Source organism: Xenopus laevis, chromosome 2L (genome assembly GCF_017654675.1).
Source record: "Xenopus laevis strain J_2021 chromosome 2L, Xenopus_laevis_v10.1, whole genome shotgun sequence".
NCBI lineage: Eukaryota > Metazoa > Chordata > Amphibia > Anura > Pipidae > Xenopus > Xenopus laevis.
The window spans coordinates 121,761,303-121,784,575 of record NC_054373.1 but is presented as its reverse complement, the minus strand read 5'-3'; the positions used below and the strand labels follow the sequence as shown (position 1 = coordinate 121,784,575).

At 40.4% G+C, this 23,273-nt stretch overlaps 1 protein-coding gene across 6 annotated transcripts; it reads left to right on the top strand.

Moving 5' to 3' along the window:
* Positions 1–21,837, top strand: naxd.L (NAD(P)HX dehydratase L homeolog). 6 transcript variants are annotated; one of them, XM_018247200.2, is made up of 11 exons: positions 123–337; positions 7,971–8,333; positions 11,351–11,501; positions 13,113–13,158; positions 15,586–15,674; positions 15,801–15,909; positions 16,492–16,542; positions 16,629–16,733; positions 18,474–18,594; positions 19,487–19,607; positions 21,470–21,837. In XM_018247200.2, the coding sequence occupies exons 1-11, from the start codon at positions 310–312 to the stop codon at positions 21,618–21,620; spliced, it is 1,335 nt and encodes a 444-aa protein (XP_018102689.1). In that variant the 5' UTR covers positions 123–309; the 3' UTR covers positions 21,621–21,837. The 6 variants fall into 6 exon arrangements, with proteins under 6 accessions (XP_018102692.1, XP_018102689.1, XP_018102691.1 ...); XM_018247199.2 differs by lacking the exon at positions 123–337 and adding an exon at positions 5,572–6,454; XM_041582397.1 differs by lacking the exon at positions 123–337 and adding an exon at positions 7,542–7,861.
* The last annotated feature ends 1,436 nt before the right edge of the window (positions 21,838–23,273 follow it).

Below are 23,273 nucleotides of genomic sequence, written 5' to 3'. Positions count from 1 at the left end.
ACTGCTGCAGTGTCTGACAGAATACAGTTCATATGTGATGGAGGAAGATTCATATTAGATACAAAAAGAAGGACAAAGTAGGACTGACACTTCATTCGGAAGGTAGACTGGAGGAGAAGGCATAAAAGGAGGAGGGCTGAGATGGGAGTTGTACTGTAGGGGAGGGCTTATACAGCACATCTGTTATGACGGAAGCGTTCATAAGACATTTTGCAGACCGTCCCCCTGCGCTTAAGTAAAATGATTGGCTACTGTCGCAATCAATCAGTCGATCTGTGACAGCGTGCCTCCTCCCCGGAAGTGGCCCACATGATCGGTGCCCGGTGTTTGGCTCTAGGTAAGCGGGACAGCCCTAGCATGGTGGTGTGTAGTTCCATGGCTGCCTGGGCGGCGGCAGCTTCTGCGGGGGTTCTCGCTGCATTTCTGTTGTTCTGCCTTCAGGAAGCAGGTACCTTCTTCACTCGACAGTAGAACCAGCGGCCCCTCTGTCTGTACAATCACTAGCATGACTTTATGGGCAGTATGTCCAATCTGTAAACTACAAGGAGACCGAGAATGCTCTGCTGCCATTTCGCACTATTAACGTGACTTGTGCTCGTTCGAGGCTGGTGTAAAAAACACTTCCCCCAGTAAACACGTTAGTCTCGTTCATAGTTATTATTATACACTGCTGAGACTATAATGGAGTTAAACTGCAGTGCTACAATTATTGGCTTTATAATCAATGTATGGCCCTAACTACCCTGATCAACCAGAATGAATCTAGTAGGGCAGCTTGTTGGATTAATAATGTAGTCATATAAAAAGGTGTCCAAGTTGTAACCATGTATTCTGCCTGGCTGCTCTGCAAGGATGTATACAATATATCAAACTCTTAAACAACTGGAGTGAATGTCAGGGACCCAGATAGTCTGAATGCCTGTACTACAACTCCCAGCAACCCAGTTCAGACCAACCACGATAATTTCAATAGTAGCAATTTTAACCCACACCATCACTTAAAATAAGTTTTAATAAAGCCATTTAAAATAGAACACACCAAACGTGAACATATTGCCACAACCCACAAAGCCACTGCGTTTAATAGCGCAGTGCTGGACCATGTCCATAAAACCACAAACTAAAAACTGCACAGGTGGATGTGTGGTGATACTATAAGCTATGCTTCCGCATAGCCATTGATTACTGTGAGCCCTTTAAATCAGTTAAGTTTAACCCCATGTTAGGCAGCCCCCCTCCTTTCCATTTCCGTGCGGCGTACCTGCCTACCTACGTTGGGAGCGGTTGGAGCTAATTTCACCACCGTCCACCTATGCTGCCCTACGCGTTTCGCCGCCTCAGCAGCTTCTTCAGGGGCATTGGTGGCGTCAGTCATGGCTTTCCGGTTTCAATAGCTGAGTCCAGTATCGTCGCTCGCAGCTGATCTGCTCCTTTGCGTCACTTCTGGAAAAAAGCTACATTATGCGGTCCAGCTTGGCTTCTACTGAACTGCGCATGACTGGCCATTCTTTACATGCCCAAAACTATGTGTCCAATTCATTCGTGAAAGGATTGCTACTATTTGGCTACTTATTGTGTGTACTGTTTCTATTTAACTTTAGTATCAGTTTGTAGTCTCGTGCTTCTAATCTTAACTTTAGTTACTCATTCCAAACGTTCACAGTCTTTTTCTATACTTATTTCTACATATTTTTACTGTTAATATTTATCTATTTATTAGAGGAATGGAGAGAAAGTGAATCCTTCATGAGGCCATTAGGGGATTTACTATTCATAGTATAAATCCATCTGGCCTCTGCTTGCAAGAATTTTTTGTTTACATCACCCACCCTTGTGGTTTGTTTTAGTTGTTCCACAGCTATAAACCGCATTGCTTTGATGTTACCATTATGACATTCATTGATATGAACTGATATGGATGTATTGCGTTTATGCTTTACATCCCCCACATGTTCGAGAATTCTCCTACAAATTCTAGCAATGTCTTGCCCACATATTGTTTCCCACATAAACAATGCATTACATATACTACACACATACTTTTGCAATTCATGTAGCTTTTTAATTTGTATTCTGCATTGTCCCTTGTTAATATGATGGTGGGTGTCCTTTCCACGAGTGGGCATGCCATGCAGTCCCCACATTTATAACACCCTGTTCTTTTAGATGTTAACCATGTTGACTTCGTAGAGCCTGTGTAATGGCTGTGGGTCAATTTATCTCGCAGATTTTTGCTTCGTCTATAAGTAATCAACGGATTCTCACCTATGACTTCTTTCAGCTGTTTATCCTGCTGTAATATATGCCAGTGTTTTTTGACTATTTGGGTGATCGTATTGTGTTCGGCACTGTAATCTCCAATGAGACTGAATGTTTGTGAATGTTCTCTGGTCTCCCGTCCCATATTTTTTCTTGTTGCTAACAGAGATTGTCCACATTTAGCGCTCTTTTATATGCCTTTTGAGTTGACTATACCCTCTCTCTTTAAAGCGTACATACAGTTTTCTCGCCACTATTTTGAACTCCTCCTGGGTACTACAAATTCTCCTGACTCGTAAATACTGCCCCACCAGGATTCCCCTAATGGTATTAGTGGGGTGCTGGCTTCTAGCGTGTAAAAGGTTATTAGTTGCAGTTTCTTTTCTGTAGAGAGATGTGAACAGATTTCCTTGTTGGTCCCTGAAAATTCTGATGTCTAGAAAATTAACCTCTTCTTTATGGAGTTGTGCAGTCACTTCCAAGTTAATGTCATAAGTATTTAGCTTGTCCACAAATGTTAAGAATTGTTCACTTGCTCCTGACCAAATTAATACTATATCATCTATGTAACAAAGCCATAATGATATAAATTGTGTAAAATCTGTCAAATGTTCTCCAAACACAAAATTCCGTTCCCACCAATCAAGGAAAATATTTGCATATGGACTTCCCATGGCAGTGCCTCGTATTTGATGGTAATATTTATTATTAAAAGTAAAGTAATTGTGGGTTAAGATGTACTCCAACAGTATTCAAGTCATTATGACTTGAATACTGTTGTCCTCTTTGTTTGAGGGTTTCCTTAACAGATTCTAGGCCAACCGTATGTAAAATGCTTGTGTACAGGGACTCTACATCTAAGCAAGCCAGATATTGATTAGCCTCTAATGTGATTCCATCTAAATGTCTGTGGTGTCCTGTACAAAGGAAGGGAGGCTATTTACAAACGGTTTTAGTATTTGATCTAAGTAAATGCTTGAATTTTCTGGTTATGCGGAAGCATAGCTTATAGTATCACCACACGTCCACCTGTGCAGTTTCTAGTTTGTGGTTTTATGGACATGGTCCAGCACTGCGCTATTAAACGCAGTGGTTTGTGGCAATACATTCACGTTTGGTGTGTTCGATTTTAAATGGCTTTATTAAAACTTATATTTTAAATGATGGTGTGGGTTAAAATTGGTACTATTGAAATTATCGTGGTTGGTCTGAACTGGGTTGCTGGAAGTTGTAGTACAGGCATTCAGACTATCTGGGTCCCTGACTTTCACTCCAGTTGTTTTAGAGTTGGATTAATAATGTGCCTGTCTGAGAATGCAATGAAACTTTCTGCTTTTATATAACAAATAATTCACTCTACCATATACAATTTTATTTGAGAACCAACAAATGTATTTTTTTAGCTGTAAAACAATCTCAGGTCATTTTGCCTGATCCTGTGCTTTCAGAAAGAGCCAGCATTTCTTAATAGAACTGATTTGAGATAACCTATTGTTTTTCCTACTCATTGTAACCGGAGGAGTCACGGTGGGACTTGGATTTTTAATATTGATTCTCATATCTGCACGTAGCAATGCACGTGTCAAGGAGCTGTTCTCCTGTTACCTTTGCTCTTTTGATAGACTTCTATAGGGAATGGGCGGGGGGACTAATATCACTACAACTTGCAGTAGTAAAGAGTGACTGAATATTATCAGAGCACAAGTCACATGACTGAGGGCACAGAAAGAAATCGCCAGCGCTTGATCTAACTCACGATGTGACGTTGACCAGCTGCCTTAAACACCATTGTACCAGCGCTCGGTCTAACCCACATACTGGAGTTGACCAGCTGCCAAAAACGATAAAAAGCCAATATTTGTACACAAAGAGAAAATTTACCAGCGCTCGGTTTGCCTTTAAAAAATAAGCACAAAAATGAGGTGTTCGTACCACACTTTGGCCAAAATATGTAAGCTCATGTGCCACGTCAAGGCCCCTCATTGTATGCGAGTCCTACACTGTTTGTGAGTATTATAAGTTTGTAGTGCATTTAAAATCAAGTCCCTCAGCAACCAGTGTGACTGAGTAGTAAGACCATTGTGCACTTACCCTTAGCTCAGGAGCTCTAGTGGGAAAGCTGGGACCTCATAAAAACTATTTTGTAAAAAAAAAAACACCAATATACACAGTGAAAAAAAACACCAATATACATTTAATTTTAAATTCGAAAAGTCTGTATTTAAAAATAACCACTCCTCTTCAGGAAAGGCGACAGCATGACTATCCATCGTGCGGCGCCTAATTTCTCTTCCCTAGCTATCTCCTATAAAAGGCAGAGAGGAGAAATTGAGTGCCGCACGATGGATCGTCGCGGAGTATCGGTAAGTTATTTCTTAATAAAGACTTTGCGATTTTAAAGTTAAATGTGTCTTGGTGTTTTGTTTTTTTTTTGTTGTGTACAAACTGATTTTTTTTAAAACATTTTTTTTATGTTACTGGTCCTTTAAAGGGACCTCTGCCATTGACTTCTACATTACCTCGTTTTAGATGTAGTATTTATGGAGACTGAAATCCTGTTTTGATTTGTAATCAGCCTATGAAACGATCGCGCTGCCCCTGCCCAGCATCACTGAAACTGCACAGAAGGTCTTTCGACAGTGTCAGAGGGTCGGGTCAGTGCAGGTGTAGGGGCTGGGGGCGGCTTTGAGGGAAAATATTGCAGGTGCAGCACATACTTTATACTGACATGTTCCTATGATTTTTATAGGAACGTATCCGTATCGATTTGTCATTTTTACAGGAAAAGTGATGTAATAAATACTAGGTGCCAATTTGTAAGGCACCCCCAGTAACCAAAGTCATTAAAAGAAACCTAAAGAAGCCAGACAAGTTTGCAGCATTGAGTTCTCATCAGGTGTCCTCTTGTGTTAGTATTGCTGTTGCCTATGATTAAGGGAAGGTGTTCCCGAAATGCGTAAGGCCTATGTACCCTTGCAGTACTCTACAATAAAAACCTGTTTTTTACCGAAGTGCCGTCCTCCTGTTCGTATATTACTGCTGTTTGTCAGTCTCCATAAATGAATGCTGACATTACTGGAATGAACCGGTGTTTCTTAGATTATAAGCTCTAAGGGGCAGGGGCCGCCATCCTCTTGTCTATTGAATGTAATAGTGTATATATTGTTATTTATGTTCTTTGTTTTTTTTGTGCAGCACTGGTAGAAATTAAAAGAATCTATCTATACTGCATTGTGTGTGTATGTGAAAGGCAGGCCTGGCCAAGCTGTAGCTGAATTACAGTGGAAGGGTGAGAGTTGGAGTTGTACTGCAGGCCTTGTGTGTAGCAGGTGGATAGAGCTGTTGGCTGTACTGATGGACAAGAGGAGTTGTACAACACTGAGTGTGTGTGACAGGGAAGCGTTATTGGCTGGAGTCAGCAGAGCTCAAAGCATATGGAGGAGCGTGTGGGCCGTGACGTAGCGCAGTGGCCGGATCCCCTTGACTAGAGCTAGTGCAGCCATGCGTGAGTCCGGGGGATGCTGCTCTCACTTGTGCGAGTGGGATGCGAGTGAGTGACAGCTGAGTGCAGGCATGTCCGTGTGTATGCGCAGACTGATCAACAGCACCCGGGGCTTCCTATGGTCAGACGTCGAGACCCGCGCCTTGTTGGACATTTGGGGGAAGGCTGACGTACAATCGGCGCTCGACGGAAATTTCCGTAATAGTCATGTGTACCGGGACGTGGCGGGGCGCCTGGGAGAGCTGGGCTTTGAGCGCACCCCTGAGCAATGTCGGATTCGGATCAAGGGTCTGAAGCGCCAGTACTACCAGGCCAGGGAGGGTCTCCGGAAGAACGGACAAGCGCGCAAGATCTGTCGCTACTATGACGACATGGATCGCATCCTCCGCGCCCGGCACGCCCCGCCCACCAGCGGGGATCTAGCAGCAGCTTTATGTGGGACTCTGCCCGCTCTGCACGGGCTCCATCTGCCCCAGACAGACGCCACCTGCCCAGAGGACTGTTCCCGGGAGCTAAGGGAGGAGGACTTTGAGGAGGAGGAGGAGGAGGAGGAGGAGGCAGGCTCGGGGGGACCTGAGTCGCCCCAGGACAACTTCACGGAGGATTGCGGAGAGGGATCTTCCTGTTACACACAACAGCCAATCAAAGTGGAGGATGGATGCAGCTTCGCTATCCCACTGTCACCCAACAACGGTAATGCCTGTGAATAGCCACTGATACACTGTCTAGTCCTGTGCCATCCCAATACCCAGGGACATGTGTGTGTTTGGACTGATTCCAGCAAGTGCTGCTCTCTTTTGTACAGTCCTCTGTGCCCTACAATTGCAACATTCTTCTACCAATCTGCACCTATTGTCCCATACTTTATATTATCTGACTATAGTATATTGGATTCATCCCACAGCCTATACCGTCTGGTCTACTTTTATGTATTCCCTAGGGCTACATGCACTTGTATTCTGACCTGTGGGGCAGAAAAGCTCACAGGTAGAAAGTTGGGGATTTGTGGCTTAGGTGAATTCCCGCTGCCTATGTCTCCTATAACTGTCTGCTTATCAGTCTAGTAAGGGAATACCTCTGTCTCCTTTCTATTAGGCCGAAGACACACAGGATTGCGTACTGTTTATCCACAGGTATTACCTGCCTCATAAAAGAAAACCTAATTCCAAGCAACTTTCCTATAGTCATGTTCTAAAAATGTTCAGTCATTTTAAAGTTATTTATAAAAACAATTGCTATTGAAAGCAGCATTTGTTAACAGGCTGATACTTTTTAAACAGTGGTGCAAAAGTATTCATTCCCCAGCAATGTAAGAGAAGGCAATTAATCAATTGCCTTCTCTTACACTGTATCAACAGTCTGAGCCACCAGAAACAGACAAACACTGCTGTTAATAGTAATACATATACAAATAACTTAAAAACTAGGGATGCACCGAGTCCACGGCTGAACCCCCAAATCTTTTGCGAAATACGAATACCGAACCAAATATTGCATATGCAAATAAGGTGTGGGAAGGGGAAAACATTTTTTACTTCCTTGTTTTGCGACAAAAATTCACGCGATTTCCCTCCCCACCCTTAATTTAATCTGAATCCTGCTGAAAAAGGCCAAATCCCTAACCGAATCCTGGATTCGGTGCATCCCTATTAAAAACTATAGAAAGTTTTTAATGCATGTATATTGTAAATATACTTAGAATTGTGTTTTCTTTTATTAGGCAAAACATATATTATTTGGGTTGACATTTGTGTTATGATTGCTTAGATAATCTGACAATAGATCTGTGTGCTATTTACTTTAGGGCTGCAGCACATGGTGAATTGCCAGCATTCTGATTCCATATTTTCAGTGCGGAAAATAGGGAATAATCTGAATTGCTTTGTAGCCCATATACCAAAGTGTTCTCATGGAGAAAAGGCATTTTGTTTACAGGACATGACGTTTTTAGGCAGAAGATGCAAGGATGCCACACAGAAGCAATTCTTACTTGGAAACTTGCTCATTTGCATTTCCAGGTGCTAGTTGTGACTGTCTGTGCTACTCTCATCATTCTGATCTGTCTGTGTACAACAAGAAGTGAGGGTTTGTATACCCAATGTGAGTCTTTATCCTCACTTATATTTTTTGGTATGATTTTTGGATGTGTCAAAGAAGCAAAATCATTTGCTTTACTGCAAATAGTATTTTTTATTTGCCTTAACTTTAGGCTATAAAAACCTGCATAGCAAGACAAGCCAGCCTCAAGTACCCCATCTTACAAAGTCCAAGAAGCACCACTGTACCCTCACACTGGACAAGATGATGGAGTGCTTCCTGCAGCAGAGTGTGGATGCCGAGGAGAAGTTCTACAAGTATAAAGAGCAGCGGCTGCACATAGAGGAGAAGTGCAGGGAAGCAGAGCACACACGTGAGATGCAGATGTTACAGATGTTGGGACAAATGCTCAATGGCTTATCTTCCACTTCCCAAATGACTGCGCCGAGCCATTCCAGCCCCTCACACAAAGCAAACTTGAGAAACCATCCTGATTCACTGCATTTAAATCCTTCTACTTTCTCGCCCCCAATAGGTATAACACTGAATTTATTGTCATCCTTTAAGGGAAGTGACAAAATGTTGCAATTCTGTTAGTGCTTGGCTTGGATAGCGCTGAAAAGTGTTTATAGCAAATGAGTCCCTAACATTGGTGTACAGTATAGTGCTGATGTGACTCGCCACTCATGCATTATTCTGTGTGTTGACGTATGAATGTTCCATGCATCCCCCCCCCAATCTTATGTCACACGCATGCACATAATGAACAAACCACGGCACCCAGCATGGCCATCTGCACAGGGACCTCCTTACCAGTGTAGGTGGCAGAGGGTTCGCTAGGGTGCTTCTCTTCAAAAAAATACTATAGGTTTCCTCATCCAAACTTCCGGTGGTAGTATGTGCTGTCTCATGTATGATTATGCAGGTTTTCCAACTCTACCACTACCCAACCTCATTGTAGACACCTTCCTTTGTCAACATTTTTCTAATTGTATGTCTACTGTAGACTTTAATTAGTGGTAATTCATTGAGCTTGTGTTCAACATAGTGTATGTGCACAACATTTTTGGCTATTTTTAATGAAGACATTATATTGCATTAAATGCAACATCCACAATTTTCGGATTTAGTTAATATATATGTATTTATACACTGTGTGTGTGTGTGTGTGTGTGTGTGTGTGTATATATATATATATATATGCATACTAACATAAACATAGTAACAAAATCTGAAAATAGTGGATTTGTTGCATAGTGTGTATATATATATATATATATATATATATATATATATATAATTTCCTTACTCAAACTGACTTTAATGGGGTGCATGATCAAAAATGGATGTGCGCACCGAATGCACAGTGATTTTTAAGGGTTCAAATTCATTTTGGCTGAATACAAATCTTTGAGAAATTGCTACATATAACATATGGTCATATGGGCATGGCTGTGTATTTTAGGGTAAATTTTAGATTGACACATTGAGTACATTTTGTCCAAAATCTGCTTCTGAGTAATGCCCTGATACTACGGAATGGTGCAGTTCCATGAGTCACATGAGTTTTTCAAGATTTATTATACCCTGAAGCTGGAAATAGCTTGAATCCGAATATACTCTATATAGAACCTGTCAAGGTCATGTAGAAGTCAATAGCAGATGTCCCTTGAGCCTTTGTAAGATGTTAATAGCCTTCAAGATGAGGTTTTTTTTTTGGTGGATTTAACTCAAAAACTGGAGCAATTTGTGCTTTTTCCCATGGAAAACTCCATTTGAGTATTCGAGTTTTTCACCCCGACTACAATGATTTGAGTTTTTTTACATTCAAGTTTTTTCTTAAATTAGAAACCATTCAAGTTGTGCATTCATTCAAGTTCTAAAAAAAAGCTCACAAAGCTCTAGAATCCAACCTTTGATAAATAACCCCCTCAGCTCAGCACCCTCAAGGTACATGTTATGTTGTGTGTTCATATTCTGTGGAACTTCAAAATCTATTGGTAACATAGATTGTAGGACTGTTTTAGATAGGGATGATGTTTTGTGAAAAGAAAGCAGTCGTTGACCTCCCTGGAGGATGTCCATGAGAAATGTTTGTGGCTAATGAATGATATGTGATAACATATAATTATCCAGTGCGCAGTACCATTACATCCGGAGGCTCAGTGTTTATTGAACTAAAAATAGCTGTTAGATGAGAGGGAATACTTTAACTGCAGCAGTGTTTTGTCATATAATTACAATTTTAAGGTGAGCACAACTTTCCCATTTGATATTGATTTATACATGAGCAGTGGCCACCTCATTGTGTAGCTCTTATATTATTCTTAGGTCAGGTGATCCCCATGGTGCCCAATAAAGGGGTCGACAATTTGGACCATTAAGCCTTGGAAAGGCAAGTTGTTGGTAAAAATACATGAATTGGTCTTACCGAATCAGGTGAAAGTGAGTGTAGGGCTGACCAGACAAGGGATGACTTTGACACAGTTGGCCAGCTTAAATCTATTGCAATATATGGACAAACAATCCCCAAAGGGGAGGGTATTTTCTCCACAAAAAAATAAACAATTGTGTTTTTTAAAGGGTCAGTATACCCCTTGTTCAACAGGAGCGAGGTGAACAATGTTTCTGCTGGATATATTGTGGCTGGTATAATCATGAAAAATCTGTTTTTTTACTTCTGAGCAGGGCAAACAATGACATTTATGTTCCCTGCTAGGTTCTTATAGGTAGATACATAGATTACCAGCACAAAGATATTCTCTGCATAATGGACTTATGCCAACAAAACACTGACATGGGAGGGGTTGTATATCGGTAATCAAACATGGAGTAGCTTCACTTTTCCTGTTTACCCTGTGTAAGGGGGTTGTTCACCTTTGAAATAACTTAGTATGATGTAGGGGGTGATATTCTGAGACAATTTGCAATTGATTTTGTTTGGGGTTATTTAGCTTTTTATTCAGCAGCTCCCCAACTTGCAATTTCAACAGTCTGGTTGCTAGGGTCCAAATTAGGGTCCAAATTAACCTAGCAACCATGCTGATTAGTTGAATAATTGAAAGATAAGTAATAAAAAGTAGCAATAACAATAAATTTGTGGCCTTACAGAGCATTTGTTTTTAGATGGGGTCAGTAACCCCCTTTTGAATGGCAAATAATTAAACTTTAAAAGATAATGAAAACCAGTTGAAACGTTGCTTTGAATTGGCTATTCTATAACATATTGGAAGTTAGAATAAAGGTGAACCTCCCTTTTAATTCATGTAAACACAAAAAACATAGGTTTTTCATGATTAAACCAATAGGAAAACTGTAAGTTTAGCACAGGTCCTGTTCATTGAACCTCTGTTGAACAAGGGGGTATACTGACACTCTTATATGTTAAAGGATGAGTACAGAGGATCTTTTTTTTTTTTTCTGTGTGTATAATATATTTGCATATGTAATATATATATACATGTACTTTTTAGTTTTGTAGCTTAGAACTGATTTAGGGCTAAGAGGCTGCAGTGGATTAATGGAGCAGATATATGTGAATTTCTTCTTAAGTTCTAGAGAGGCCCTTCTCTCTACGACCCACACGCCCTGCAAAGGACATGGACAATATATTCCAGCTGGTACGGAATGTCATCCCTCCACTGACCTCCAAAAAACACAAAGGACAGGATGGGAAGATAGGCATCATTGGAGGCTGCAAAGAGTAAGTCATGTTTCTTTCTGTTGCCTTTGTTTGAATAATCTACTTGATATAATATTTTTGCATGGCTCTTGGTCTTCTAAACTCTGTACAGAACTACACAATGTTCTGTATAATACAGAGTTCTGGTTTGTGCTGAGCAGGATCACTGAGGATTTCAATATTAAAGAGGGTGTTCACCTTTAAAGGAGAAGGGAATTCTAAAACCAAGTAAGCTTTATCAGAAAGGCCTATATAAATACACCAGTAAATCCTCAAAGTAATGAGTCCTCTGTTTAAAAGAAACACAGCATTTCTTTCCTTCTATTGTGTACACATGGGCTTCTGTATCAGACTTCCTGTTTTCAGCTTAAACCTCCAGGGCACAGGCTTGAGCATGCTCAGTTTGCTCCTCTCCCACTCCTCCTCCCTCCCTCCTCCCCTCCCTGCTGTAATCTGAGCCCAGAGCTATGAGTGAGCAGGGAGAGACTCGGGCAAGAAGTGATGTCACAGCAAGTTAATATGGCAGCTGCTATCCTAAACAAACAGAGGCAGTGTCTAGAGCAGTTTACTCGGGTATGGAAAAGAATTAAAAATGCCATTCTAACTTGCACTGTTGTGGCTAATCTATTGGCAATAAACTTGTTAGCTTTCCTTCTCCTTTAAATACATTTTTGCTATGGTGTTTTCTGAGACAATTTGCAGTTGGTTTTCATTTATTTATTTTTTTTGCTTTTCGGTTATTTAGGTTTTTTTTTTTGCTCAGTAGCTCTCTAGTTTGTAATTTAGCAGCTATCTGGTTGCTAGGGTCTTCTTTACCTTATCAACCAGGCAGTGGCGTAACTGAGAGACTGGACTATGAATAGGAGAGGGACTGATCAGAAAGATAAGTAATAAAACGTAATCATAATAATAAAACTGTAATCTCACAGAGCAATCGTTTTCAGCTGTCTGGGCTCGTGACCCTCATTTGAAAGATATAAAAGTGGAAGGTAATTTGAAATATTCAAAATAATGAAAACCAATTGCAAAGTTGTTAGGAATAGGACATTCTGTAGTATACTAAAAGTTAACCACCGCAAGTACATGTATGAGGTCTGTTATGTTTATCATTATGCAGACAACTCTGAATTACGTAAGTGCCAGTTCTCACGGTGTCCTATTTTAAGCACATAATTCGTATCTTTTTTGAATGATTTCCTTTATCTCTGTAGTAATAAAACTGTACCTTGTATTTAAGGGCACCTGTCTCCCAAAATTGTTGTGGCATGCATGCACATAGTGAACAGTTCTCCTGGCACGCTCATTATGCTTATGATCTGATGTTTACCATTTATTACATAATTAAAGTAACATTTAGGTTGAAAAAAAGTTTTTAAAAATAATGCCCATTTGTGGTATTAGTTTCCACAAAATCTCCTGCCTCTATTTAGGGTCAGTAGTCTTGAATTTTTGCCATCAGAACAGGCAGGCATCCCACAGCAGGCCTTGTACTTTAAATTGACCACAGTTCTCATGTAGTTTGACTGTTCCATTTATCTTTTGAATGTATGATGTTAAGATTTTATAGATACAGGTATACATTACAGCACTGCTCTCAATGTGGCTTGATTCGTTTTTGTGTATGCTTTTCAGGTATACTGGGGCTCCATACTTTGCAGCCATTACAGCCCTTAAAGTGGTGAGTCTTTTCAGGGTAGTGTTGGCATGTAACATCTACCATTTCTGTTCATGAAATCCATAAAATAGATTTTTCCTTCTGTCTGTGTGTATGTATGTTATTGTGTGATTACCCCATGGATTATAAGTAATTGTACGATTATTCCATTTTTGTTAAAGGAACTGTAACACTAAACATTTTTAAGTGAAAAATCCCATTCAACCCTGATCCAATAATAGTTCTATCCCAGACAAGGTTTATAATTGTTAATGACTATTGAAAATCCCATGCTAAAATTAAAACTCTGCTTCAGGTCTTCTTCGATAAGGCGACAGGGCGACATACACTGTACAAAATTCAACATGTGACACTCCACATCTCTTAGTTTGACTCCTGCAAAACCAGAAGACATTTTTTGGTGCTGTACAGAGGATTTTATTGCTGCCTTGTAGTTTGCCGTCTTCTTCTAAATTCCTTTAGTTTAGGTTCCGGGAGGGCGGCTTGTGAGCATTAATACTTATTCCGTCTGATTTATTTCTGTGAGAACTGCGAGCAGTGAAGAGCATTCTGACTTTACTGGGTCTTCTGTGGTCCCAAAATTTTTGGTTCACCAGTGTGCTGCCTTTACTGCTCATGGCACTTACAGAGATATATCAATCTGAGGAATCATACATTACAGGACAGGATGGAAAAATCCTCTGTACAGCAGCAACAGTTAACCTCCGGGTTTTGCAGGAGTCAGACTAGGAGGGGATGTGAAGCCTCATATATGACAGGTGAATATTGCCCTTACTGTAGAACAGCAAGCGATTTTTGAACGGATCCGCACACAAACATTCTTCACCCATAATTCCATGGGTGCAACATTTAACCCATTGTATAACTGGACTTTATGGAAACATAAAGGATACGAAGAAGCAGACGGCAGACGGCACTTCTGAAATGGGGTTTATTGGAGTAACTGCTGATGACACCTTACGCGTTTCGGGAGTTATCCCTTAATCATAGGTAAGCCATTAAGGGATAACTCCCGAAACGCGTAAGGTGTCATCAGCAGTTACTCCAATAAACCCCATTTCAGAAGTGCCGTCTGCCGTCTGCTTCTTCGTATCCTTGCTGCTTCCACAGTGGGGACACTGTGAGACTGAGCACCTGAATCGTGGGAAAACGGTGAGCTAGTGCGGTCCTTATTCTTCTTTCTCACTTTATGGAAACATACACTGGGTTAAATGCTGTTGTGTTGGAATTATGGGTGAAGAAGGCGGGGTCTGTTAGGTTTAAAGGTGATTATGCACATGAATCTGTATCCTGATGAAGGCCCCCCCTGAAACGTTGATATTGTTAGTGGCATAATTAAAGGGGTAAGCTCCCCGTCTGCAAAAAAATTGTGTGTGTGCGGATCCATTCAGAAATCGTTTGCTGTTGCTAAGGGGCCCAGCCGAGTCAACGGAGGGTCATCACCCACCAGTACAGTGAAAGTGAACCACAGGTGTGCAGTGGATCGATCACATTTACCTTACTGTAGAAGACCGGAACCAGTTTTAGCCTGGTAAAGCATTTAAAATAATAACTTAAATAATCTTTGTCCAGGATAAAACTATTATTGGTGCATAGGAGAATGGATTTTTCATTTGAAAATTTAGTGTTACAATTCCTTTAACCAGAAACTCCGTTCCAGCTGTAGGAGTGTGCAGTTGTGTTCTCTGCACCAAGGTGCCCCAGATGCCATGTCTAATTGTAGCATGGTCACAAATAGAGTTGTGGTAAAATCAAGCAATTTTTCCTCTATATTATTTTAATATGGAATTTGCAAACCTACAAGTTTTACAACCAGTCAGCCCATTACATCAGTGTGTTTTATGGCAAGGGCAGGCGGAGCGTTGGCTTTGCTGCTCTCAGCTTGCATATGTTTTTTCAGGCTGAGAAAAGCGGATCTGCTCTGTGCCCCATCTTCATTGATTTGAATAAGATCTACTTGTGTGCAGTATTGAGAAGAGGTTGGCCTGAAAATGCCTGTTTTCACATATTTGGGCCGACCTATGCTGCGTGTGACTGCACACAAGCGGATCTTATTCAAATCAATGGAGGTTGGACAGAGCAGATATGCTTCTCTCCTGAAAAAAAATACACAGGCTGAGCCAATGCTCCATCTGTCTGCTGTTGTCCTTATAGTTCATGTCAGTGCACAATACAACATTTATGTCATATTTGCACCCCATAAAAAAGGCATCTTCTTACCGGTCCAAGGGATGTTCACCTTCCTACAAGTTTCCTAATGTGTCAGTCTGATCCTATCCCTACTACACGTCCATTAAATAGAGTTCTATGTCTCCCTTCACTTTCATAGCACTCACACCTTGCATACTAGAGTTATATGAGGGGATATTTTTAATGCAATTGTTTCTCTCTCTTGCCCTTGGATACGTGAAAATAATCATTGGATGCAAGGGTGCAGATTTGTCCCATGTGTTTTGTACCAAAGATGCAGCAACTGTGATAAAATCATACAGTCCGGAGCTGATTGTTCACCCAGTTCTGTAAGTTTTTACAATAGTTTAATTTATTCATCTTTTAACCATCTGATGTTATAAATAATGTCTGTTTAGCCTTGATAGATACCGTGGCTGCAATTGAATCAGCATTTTCAATTGTTTTGTTTTCAGTGACCATCCCAATGCAGTGTCTGAGGTAGACAAATGGCTTCCACGGCTACACACACTAGTCATAGGACCAGGAATGGGTCGAGAAGATGCTATACTGGATAACGCTAAGGTAGGTTTTTAATCCAAGACAACTGAGGTTCATGAAGAATATGGACCTGATTGTTAAAGCAAAAGCCTACTTTAAATACACATGTAATTATTTAAGGATTTTATGCAAGTCTGTTCTGTACTTAAAATGTTGCTTATTTTCTGATACTATTTTGAATACCGAATCCTGATTTGCATATGCAAATTAGGGGTGTCAAGGGGAAAACTTTTTTTACTTCCTTGTTTTGTGGCAAAAAGTCACAAGATTTCCCTTCCCCCCTAATTTGCATATGCAAATTCAGATTCGGTTTTGCCGGGCAGAAGGATTCGGCCGAACTCGAAAAAGGCCGAATCCTGGATTCGGTGCATCCCTAGTAGACCGGAAACAAAGTTCTGTTATTAGCTCAAGACAGTAAATATATTTTTTAAAAAAATCTTCCTCAAGTTCTGTTTCCCATTCAGCAATTTGATCCTTTTTTTAATACTTATATTTATTTATATTGAATTTGAGAATGACTGTGTTCAGGGAATCAATCTGAAACACTTTAACATGTCTCATTCCCTGTCTATTTCTCTTTGCCAATGTGCAATATTTTTTTTGTAGGGGATTATTGAGAAAGCTAAATCCAAAGGGCTTCCTATTGTGATTGATGCAGTAAGTATACTTTTCAGAGTGTGGGGGTGATGATATGGTTCACATGTCTCTGTAACAATATCATTTCATGTCTCCTGCTGTTTTAGGATGGACTTTGGCTCATTGCTCAGCAACCAGCAATTATTCAAGGTTATCAGCGAGCTGTTCTTACCCCAAATTTTATGGAGTTCAGTCGGCTGTATGAAGCTTTGGTGAGCAATGTTCATTTTCTCAGTTTGTACAGATGCCTTATAGCAGTTTGAAAACCACAAGTAAATTGTTGACTATGAGATGCTTGTTAAAGTGGACCCGTCACCCAGACATGAAAATCTGTATAATAAAAGTCCTTTTTAAATTAAACCTGAAATCCAATTTCTTTTTTTCAATAAAGCATTCATAGCTGTTGTAAACTCATTTAAAAATATCAGCTGTCAATCAAATATTGCCTACCCCACCTCTATGCCTAGGCATAGAGGCGGGGCAAGCAATTACTTTCACTTTCCATTCAGCACTTCCTAGATGTCACCGCTCTCCCCACATTCCCCCAGCTCTCTTAACGATTTAATTGTGTAACCAGTGCATGGGGATGGGCATTGGGTCCCTGTCCCCTGGTGCACAAACAAGATTCTGAGATTATGTAAGGAATGCCTTAATAACAGTGTCCACAAAATGGCTCCTTCCTGGTTGCTATAATTTTGAATTCCCAGACTGATGGAAACAATATTCAAATAATTTACACAGTGTAATTAAAGTTCATTTTGCTTGACTAACATGATAAAATAGGATTTGGAATAATTTTGTTTGGGTGACGGGTCCACTTTAAGGTTGAAGTTGAAGCTAGAAGTCCTGGTCATGTTGACCATTCACTTAGATGTTTGATACCTTTACTAAATAGCACCAATGCAGTTACTCATATCAACCAATCAGATCTTTGTTTTCAATTTGAAACTAGTAGACCATGTTTAAATTAAAGGGATTGTTCACCTTTAAATTAACTTTTAGTATGATGCAGATGCAGTGGTATTCTGAGCAATCAGTAATTGGTTTTCATTTGTTGTTATTTTGTGTTTTTAGTTATTTAACTTTTTATTCAGCAGCTCTCCAGTTTATAATGTTAGCCATTTGTTTGCTAGGCTACAAATTACCCTAGCAAACATGCATTGATTTGAGTAAGAGACTGGGTTATGAATAGGAAATTAATATGAATAGAAAGAGGAGTCATGAAAAGTAGCAATAAATGTGTAATCTTACAGAGCATTTGTTTTTTTAGATGGGGTCAGTGACCCTTGTTTGAAAAATGGAAAGTGTCAGAAGAAGAAAACATATTTTTTAAAAAAAAAAAAAAAATAATGAAGGCCAATGGAAAAGTTGCTTAGAATTAGCCATTCTATAACATGCTAAAAGTTAAAGGGATCCGGTCATCGGAAAACATGTTTTTATCAAAACGCATCAGTTAATAGTGCTACTCCAGCAGAATTCTGCACTGAAATCCATTTCTTAAAAGAGCAAACAGATTTTTTTACATTCAATTTTGAAATCTGACATGGGGCTAGACATATTGTCAATTTCCCAGCTGCCCCCAGTCAGTTGTTCGACATTCTTTAAAAAAAACTTCCACCACCTACTTTGCCACCTAAAACCTACTGAGCACCAATGTTAGCCTATGGGGAAGCTTTCTAAGCTTTTTTTGATCGACAGAAAATCCTTCGATCGATGGATTAAAATCCTTCGAATCGTTCGATTCGAAGGATTTAATCGTTTTCCGTCTAATCAAAGCATTTGCGGTAAATCCTTCAACTTCGATATTCAAAGTCGAAGGATTTTACTTCGAGGGTCGAATATTGATGGTTAATTAACCCTTGATATTCGACCAATAGTAAATGGGCCTCCCCGTATTACTTGGTACTGTACCAGAGAGATTTATATTTCTTGCTTTCTGCCTAATTCCCTAGCTTTCAGAACCTGTGGAAACCAGTGACCAGCATGGAAGTGTGTTAAGACTCAGTCAAGCAATGGGAAATATAACGATCATTCAGAAAGGAGAACGTGATCTTATTTCAGATGGAGACAAAGGTTTGTGCTAATAATTCTGTAAATGTTTATAAAAGTCCCACCTATTGGAATCGAGCTGGTCAAATAGCTGGAAACGGTATTATGGAGCAAACTGCTGTCATTATAAACCGAAAGTGACATCATCGAAGGTAGGTGTGATCAGAAAAAAGGAGTAAAAATTGTTATTGAGAAGACCCGCGACCCATAGAACCGACGACCCACGGCCATTGTCATAACCTGCTGAAAAAGGCCGTATCCCAAACGGAATCCTGGATTTGGTGCATCGCTACTTTAAACTACCTTTTTCCTACTGCAAACCGCTTGGCTATGCTGTCTCACTAGTATATTACTAGTACATACTGGAATTTGAGCAGCTGAAACGGCACAATTATGTTGCTTGCAGCATTAAAAAATGTTAGTTTATTGCTTTTTCTTAAGCTGAGCACAAGCTAATTCTGAAATAGATTTAACTTCCCACTACAGTGTAGTGCATTTTTTATCATAGTTAGTTCACCCAAAAGAGGAACTATCGTTATCAGGAAGAGTTTACTCAAAAGATTTACACAGTTGGTTTTTCAACCCCACCTGTTTGGTTACTCGCAATTCTACTGATGAACATTGATATTCCATCTGCCTTGAGAGTGAATGAAGAAAATGTAGCATTATGTGCTTCTGAGACACGCCAGAGACTATGTGCTCATTTTACAAATCTATGGCCCCAGCTGCAGACTTTCAATACATTATATTTACAAATGGGGTAATTCATAACCTAGTAAAAAAATGTTTTTTCATGATGGGTTCCCCTTTCAAGCCTTGCATTTCCAACCATAGTGTTGTGATTGACTCTTCTCTCATTCTGCCTCTAAAACATGTGCAGCACTTCCTTTAAATGGCCTCCTTCTTTCCATTCTAGTGTTAGTGTGCAGTCATGAGGGCAGCAGCCGGCGCTGTGGAGGACAAGGAGACCTATTGGCTGGCTCATTAGGAGTACTGCTACACTGGGCACTTCTGGCAGGACACGAGAAGATTAATGCGTAAGTAATTGATAATGCAGAAATAAAAGCCCCATGGAATGAATGCAGGGCCAGCTTATGTGAACTACTGGTTCAGGGGTACAAAACTGTTCCATAGTGTTTGCTAACTGGCTGCTTACGAACTGAGCTTTGATGATATGCTTTTGATTTGTACCCTGTATTCAGTACACTGTGCAAGAGATAAAAAGATAGTTCTGCCAATGAGTGGCACACAGAGGTTAAAGCAATACACCTGTGCCCTGCTTAATTAAAGTGATTCAATGGACACTAATGTAACAAATTTCATAGGCAGTGGCACAGATAATTGGACCGCTAAATAAAAAAGGAGCCTATGACTAAGCGCCCTACAGGGGTGTGAAACGCGTAGGGTGGATGGAGATGCAGCTATATTTTTAACTTTTCTAACAATAAAATTATTTTTTAACTGAACATCTCTGATCCTGTGGATCCGTTCGAGTGCCGGTCAGCCCTGCTTCCTTTTTCTCTAAATAAAAAAGGACCCTGTACTAAAATGTGACTAGCCTATTTTCTACAGACCGTAGTAGATAAATCAGCTCATTACTAGAACCGGTATCTGTTGTTGTCGTCCAACTTATCTCCTGTCATCATGAATTTCAGAGAGAAATCCCATATAGGCAGGATCTACATCAGGCAGTAACACAGCTGCAGAATGAACACAAAAAGGTCACTGAATTTGGATCAGAATTTAGTCAGATAAGCAGAGTTACGGTGGTGGAACACGTGAAGATTCGGACAGATTAGTCGCCCAGTGACATCTTCTCTTCTTCAGCGATTACCGGTAATCGCCCTGAAATGCCTTCCCACTGGTAAGAATACGAATGCCAACAGGAAAGCATTTGGGGGGATTAGTCGCCAGAAGAGGGGAAGATTTGTTGCTGGGTGACTAATCTCCCCCAAACCTTCACGTGTGCCACCACCCTAACTGGCTGGATTTGACTTAAAGAAAGAAAGCTACCAAAGCAGTTTATTGCCTAAAAATTAGCCACAACATTAGCCACAACATTAGCCACAACAGTGCATGCTAGATCACTATTTATTCTGCAGAATGCTTTACCACACCTGAGTAAACATATTAGCTTGCTATGACATCTCTCCCTGCTCACTCATAGGTCTGGGTTCAGATTACAGGAGAGAGGAGCAAACTGAGCATGCTCAAGCCCTAGCCCTGGAGGTTTAAGCTGAAAGAAGGAAGTCTGATACAGAAGCCCATGTGTACACAATAGGAAGAAAGAAATGTGTTTATTTTGACAGAGGACTCAGAGCAGCATTACTTTGAGTGTTTACTGGTGTATTTATATAGACATTTCTGATATAGCTTACTTATTTAGCCTTTCCTTTCCTCCACTTAGCATACACTTAATATAAAGCAGATTCAGACCAAAGATATTGTGGATCTGTGGCACAACATTCCTGCTATATCTCCTAGCCAAAACTCACATTGCCTGCAGTACAGATACATTAATATTAGCACTGGCTGTGCTTTCCAGCAAGGCTGTAGCCGGTCCTACCTGTAAAAATTGGATAACTGTTCAGGTTCTCCCTATGAAAATTAGATAACTGTCCAACGTGCATAAGAAATATGGCTGGAAAGCCAGCAGAATAGTACTTGGAGGGGGGTAAACAGGCTGTGCAAAATAAAAATGTTTCTAATATAGTTAGTTAGGCAAAAATGTAATGTATAAAGTCTGGAGTGACTGGATGTCTAATATAATAGCCAGAACACTACTTCCTGCTTTGCAGCTCTCTGGTTTCCACTGCTCCTTTAAGGATGACACAAAATTGCTTACCTTACAAATTCACTGCCTGTTTTTAACTTTTTTTTTGTTTAACCCTTCTTTCAGTCAAAATCCTTTTCTGGTGGCAGCCTTTGGAGCATGCTCACTCACACGACAGTGCAACCACCAAGCTTTCCAAAAATGTGGACGTTCAATGACCACAAGTGACATGATTTCAGAAGTTGGGACTGCTTTTAACAAACTCTTTGAAACCTGATATTACTGAAGCAGCTTCTTGGGAACGACTGGCTGTGCTCTGCCAACACTAGAATGCACAGAAAGCACCTTCCCGGGTGTTGTACAACATGCTTTGAGTTTTCTTTTCTTATTATAGAAGAAATCATAATATTGTAGATATAATTTCTAAAAAATTGTATAGAAATGTCTTTGCAGAGTGAAAATATAACTGCAAATGCAATAAAAATGAAAATGGAGTGTCTGGATTTGATATAGATATTTTGTATAGATTAAAACATGGTTTCTAGCAGTGTGGCCAGTCAGGGATGCTCTGAATCACGAGACTCCGGTCATACAAAAAACATTCTGAGCTCATTTACTTTCCAGCCTTTTAGCTTGCTCTGTAAACTGTTCAGTGTATAAATGATGATTTTGTATCCTCAAGATTACTTTACAACTAATGTAATAAAACAGAGCACTAATGGTGAATTACAAGAGATTCTATTATCCAAAGGCGGTCAGAATGCAGTGGCAGAGGGGCTTAGTCTAGACAGATGTAATGTCTATTTGCTCTCCTGTATGATCCTGAAATCTCCATCAGCTTTAGATTTGTGATGCACACGTGAGATTTTGAAAATTGTCTGCAACTTTGGTATAAGGTAAGGGGGCCCTGACAACAGTTTGCTGTGGGCCATGTCACACATTGGTGTAATTACAGGGAGCACTGCTCTCATGGACACTCAGTGGTCCTTAATGACCTGTCAGTGCTTCCCATGGCAGATATCGCAGTGACATACAGGAAAAACTCTCTAACTTAACCAAAGTGGTGCCCACCTACAAATACCAACAGTTAGTGTTTACCATGCTTTTGTGTAGTGGTTAAAGCAATTTGCCCTGATAACCCCTCTGAGGGTATGTGGACCAGTTGCTCCGCTGGTCTCAGCCTGTGTTTTTTGTTTGTTTTGGGGTGTTTATTTTTTTTTTGCAGTCGATCGGATCCACTCCCTTACAGACAAGTACAGCTTCTGCCTCTGCTCGAAGTGGAGCCAAAAATGTCAGCTTTCACGTGATCAGGCTGATCCCTGTCAATCTCTGCTTCATGTAGACAAGTGGAGGCGGAAGTTGTACTTGTCAGTGCAGTTTTACTGAGGTGTGTAAGGGAGAGCAAAAAAAAAATCTTTAAAAAAATGCAGGCTAAGAGCAGCACAGCCAACACTCCATATGAGCCCAAGCCGATCTCTCCCCGATACGCCCACTTTGATGCTGATCCGACCCTGGGCCCAATGATCGGATCACAATGACAGCAATACGAGCAGTTGGACTGAGGACCACATAAACAAACTGATGGAGTCCTCGATCCAAGAGGATTTTTAAACTTGGCCAATCGGGCCCATTATTGGCCAGATATCGATCGTGGGAAGCCTGCCGGAGGACCACATACACTGCCCAATAAGCTGCTGACTTCGCCTGTCAGCAGCTTATATCAGCCGGTGTATGGGGAGTTTTATGGTAAAGACAGAGCTACTAGTCAAGGCTGCACAATAGACCATAGTGATAATTGGCTTTGCTAAGACTGTTTTAGCAGAGGCAGTTCTCAGTATTGTCTATGGGGTATTTTTTAGCCAAAAAATCAGCTGCTAGTTGTACTAGTAGCAGTTACTTTTTGTGGCTAAAATCTCCCAACTATTTTAGG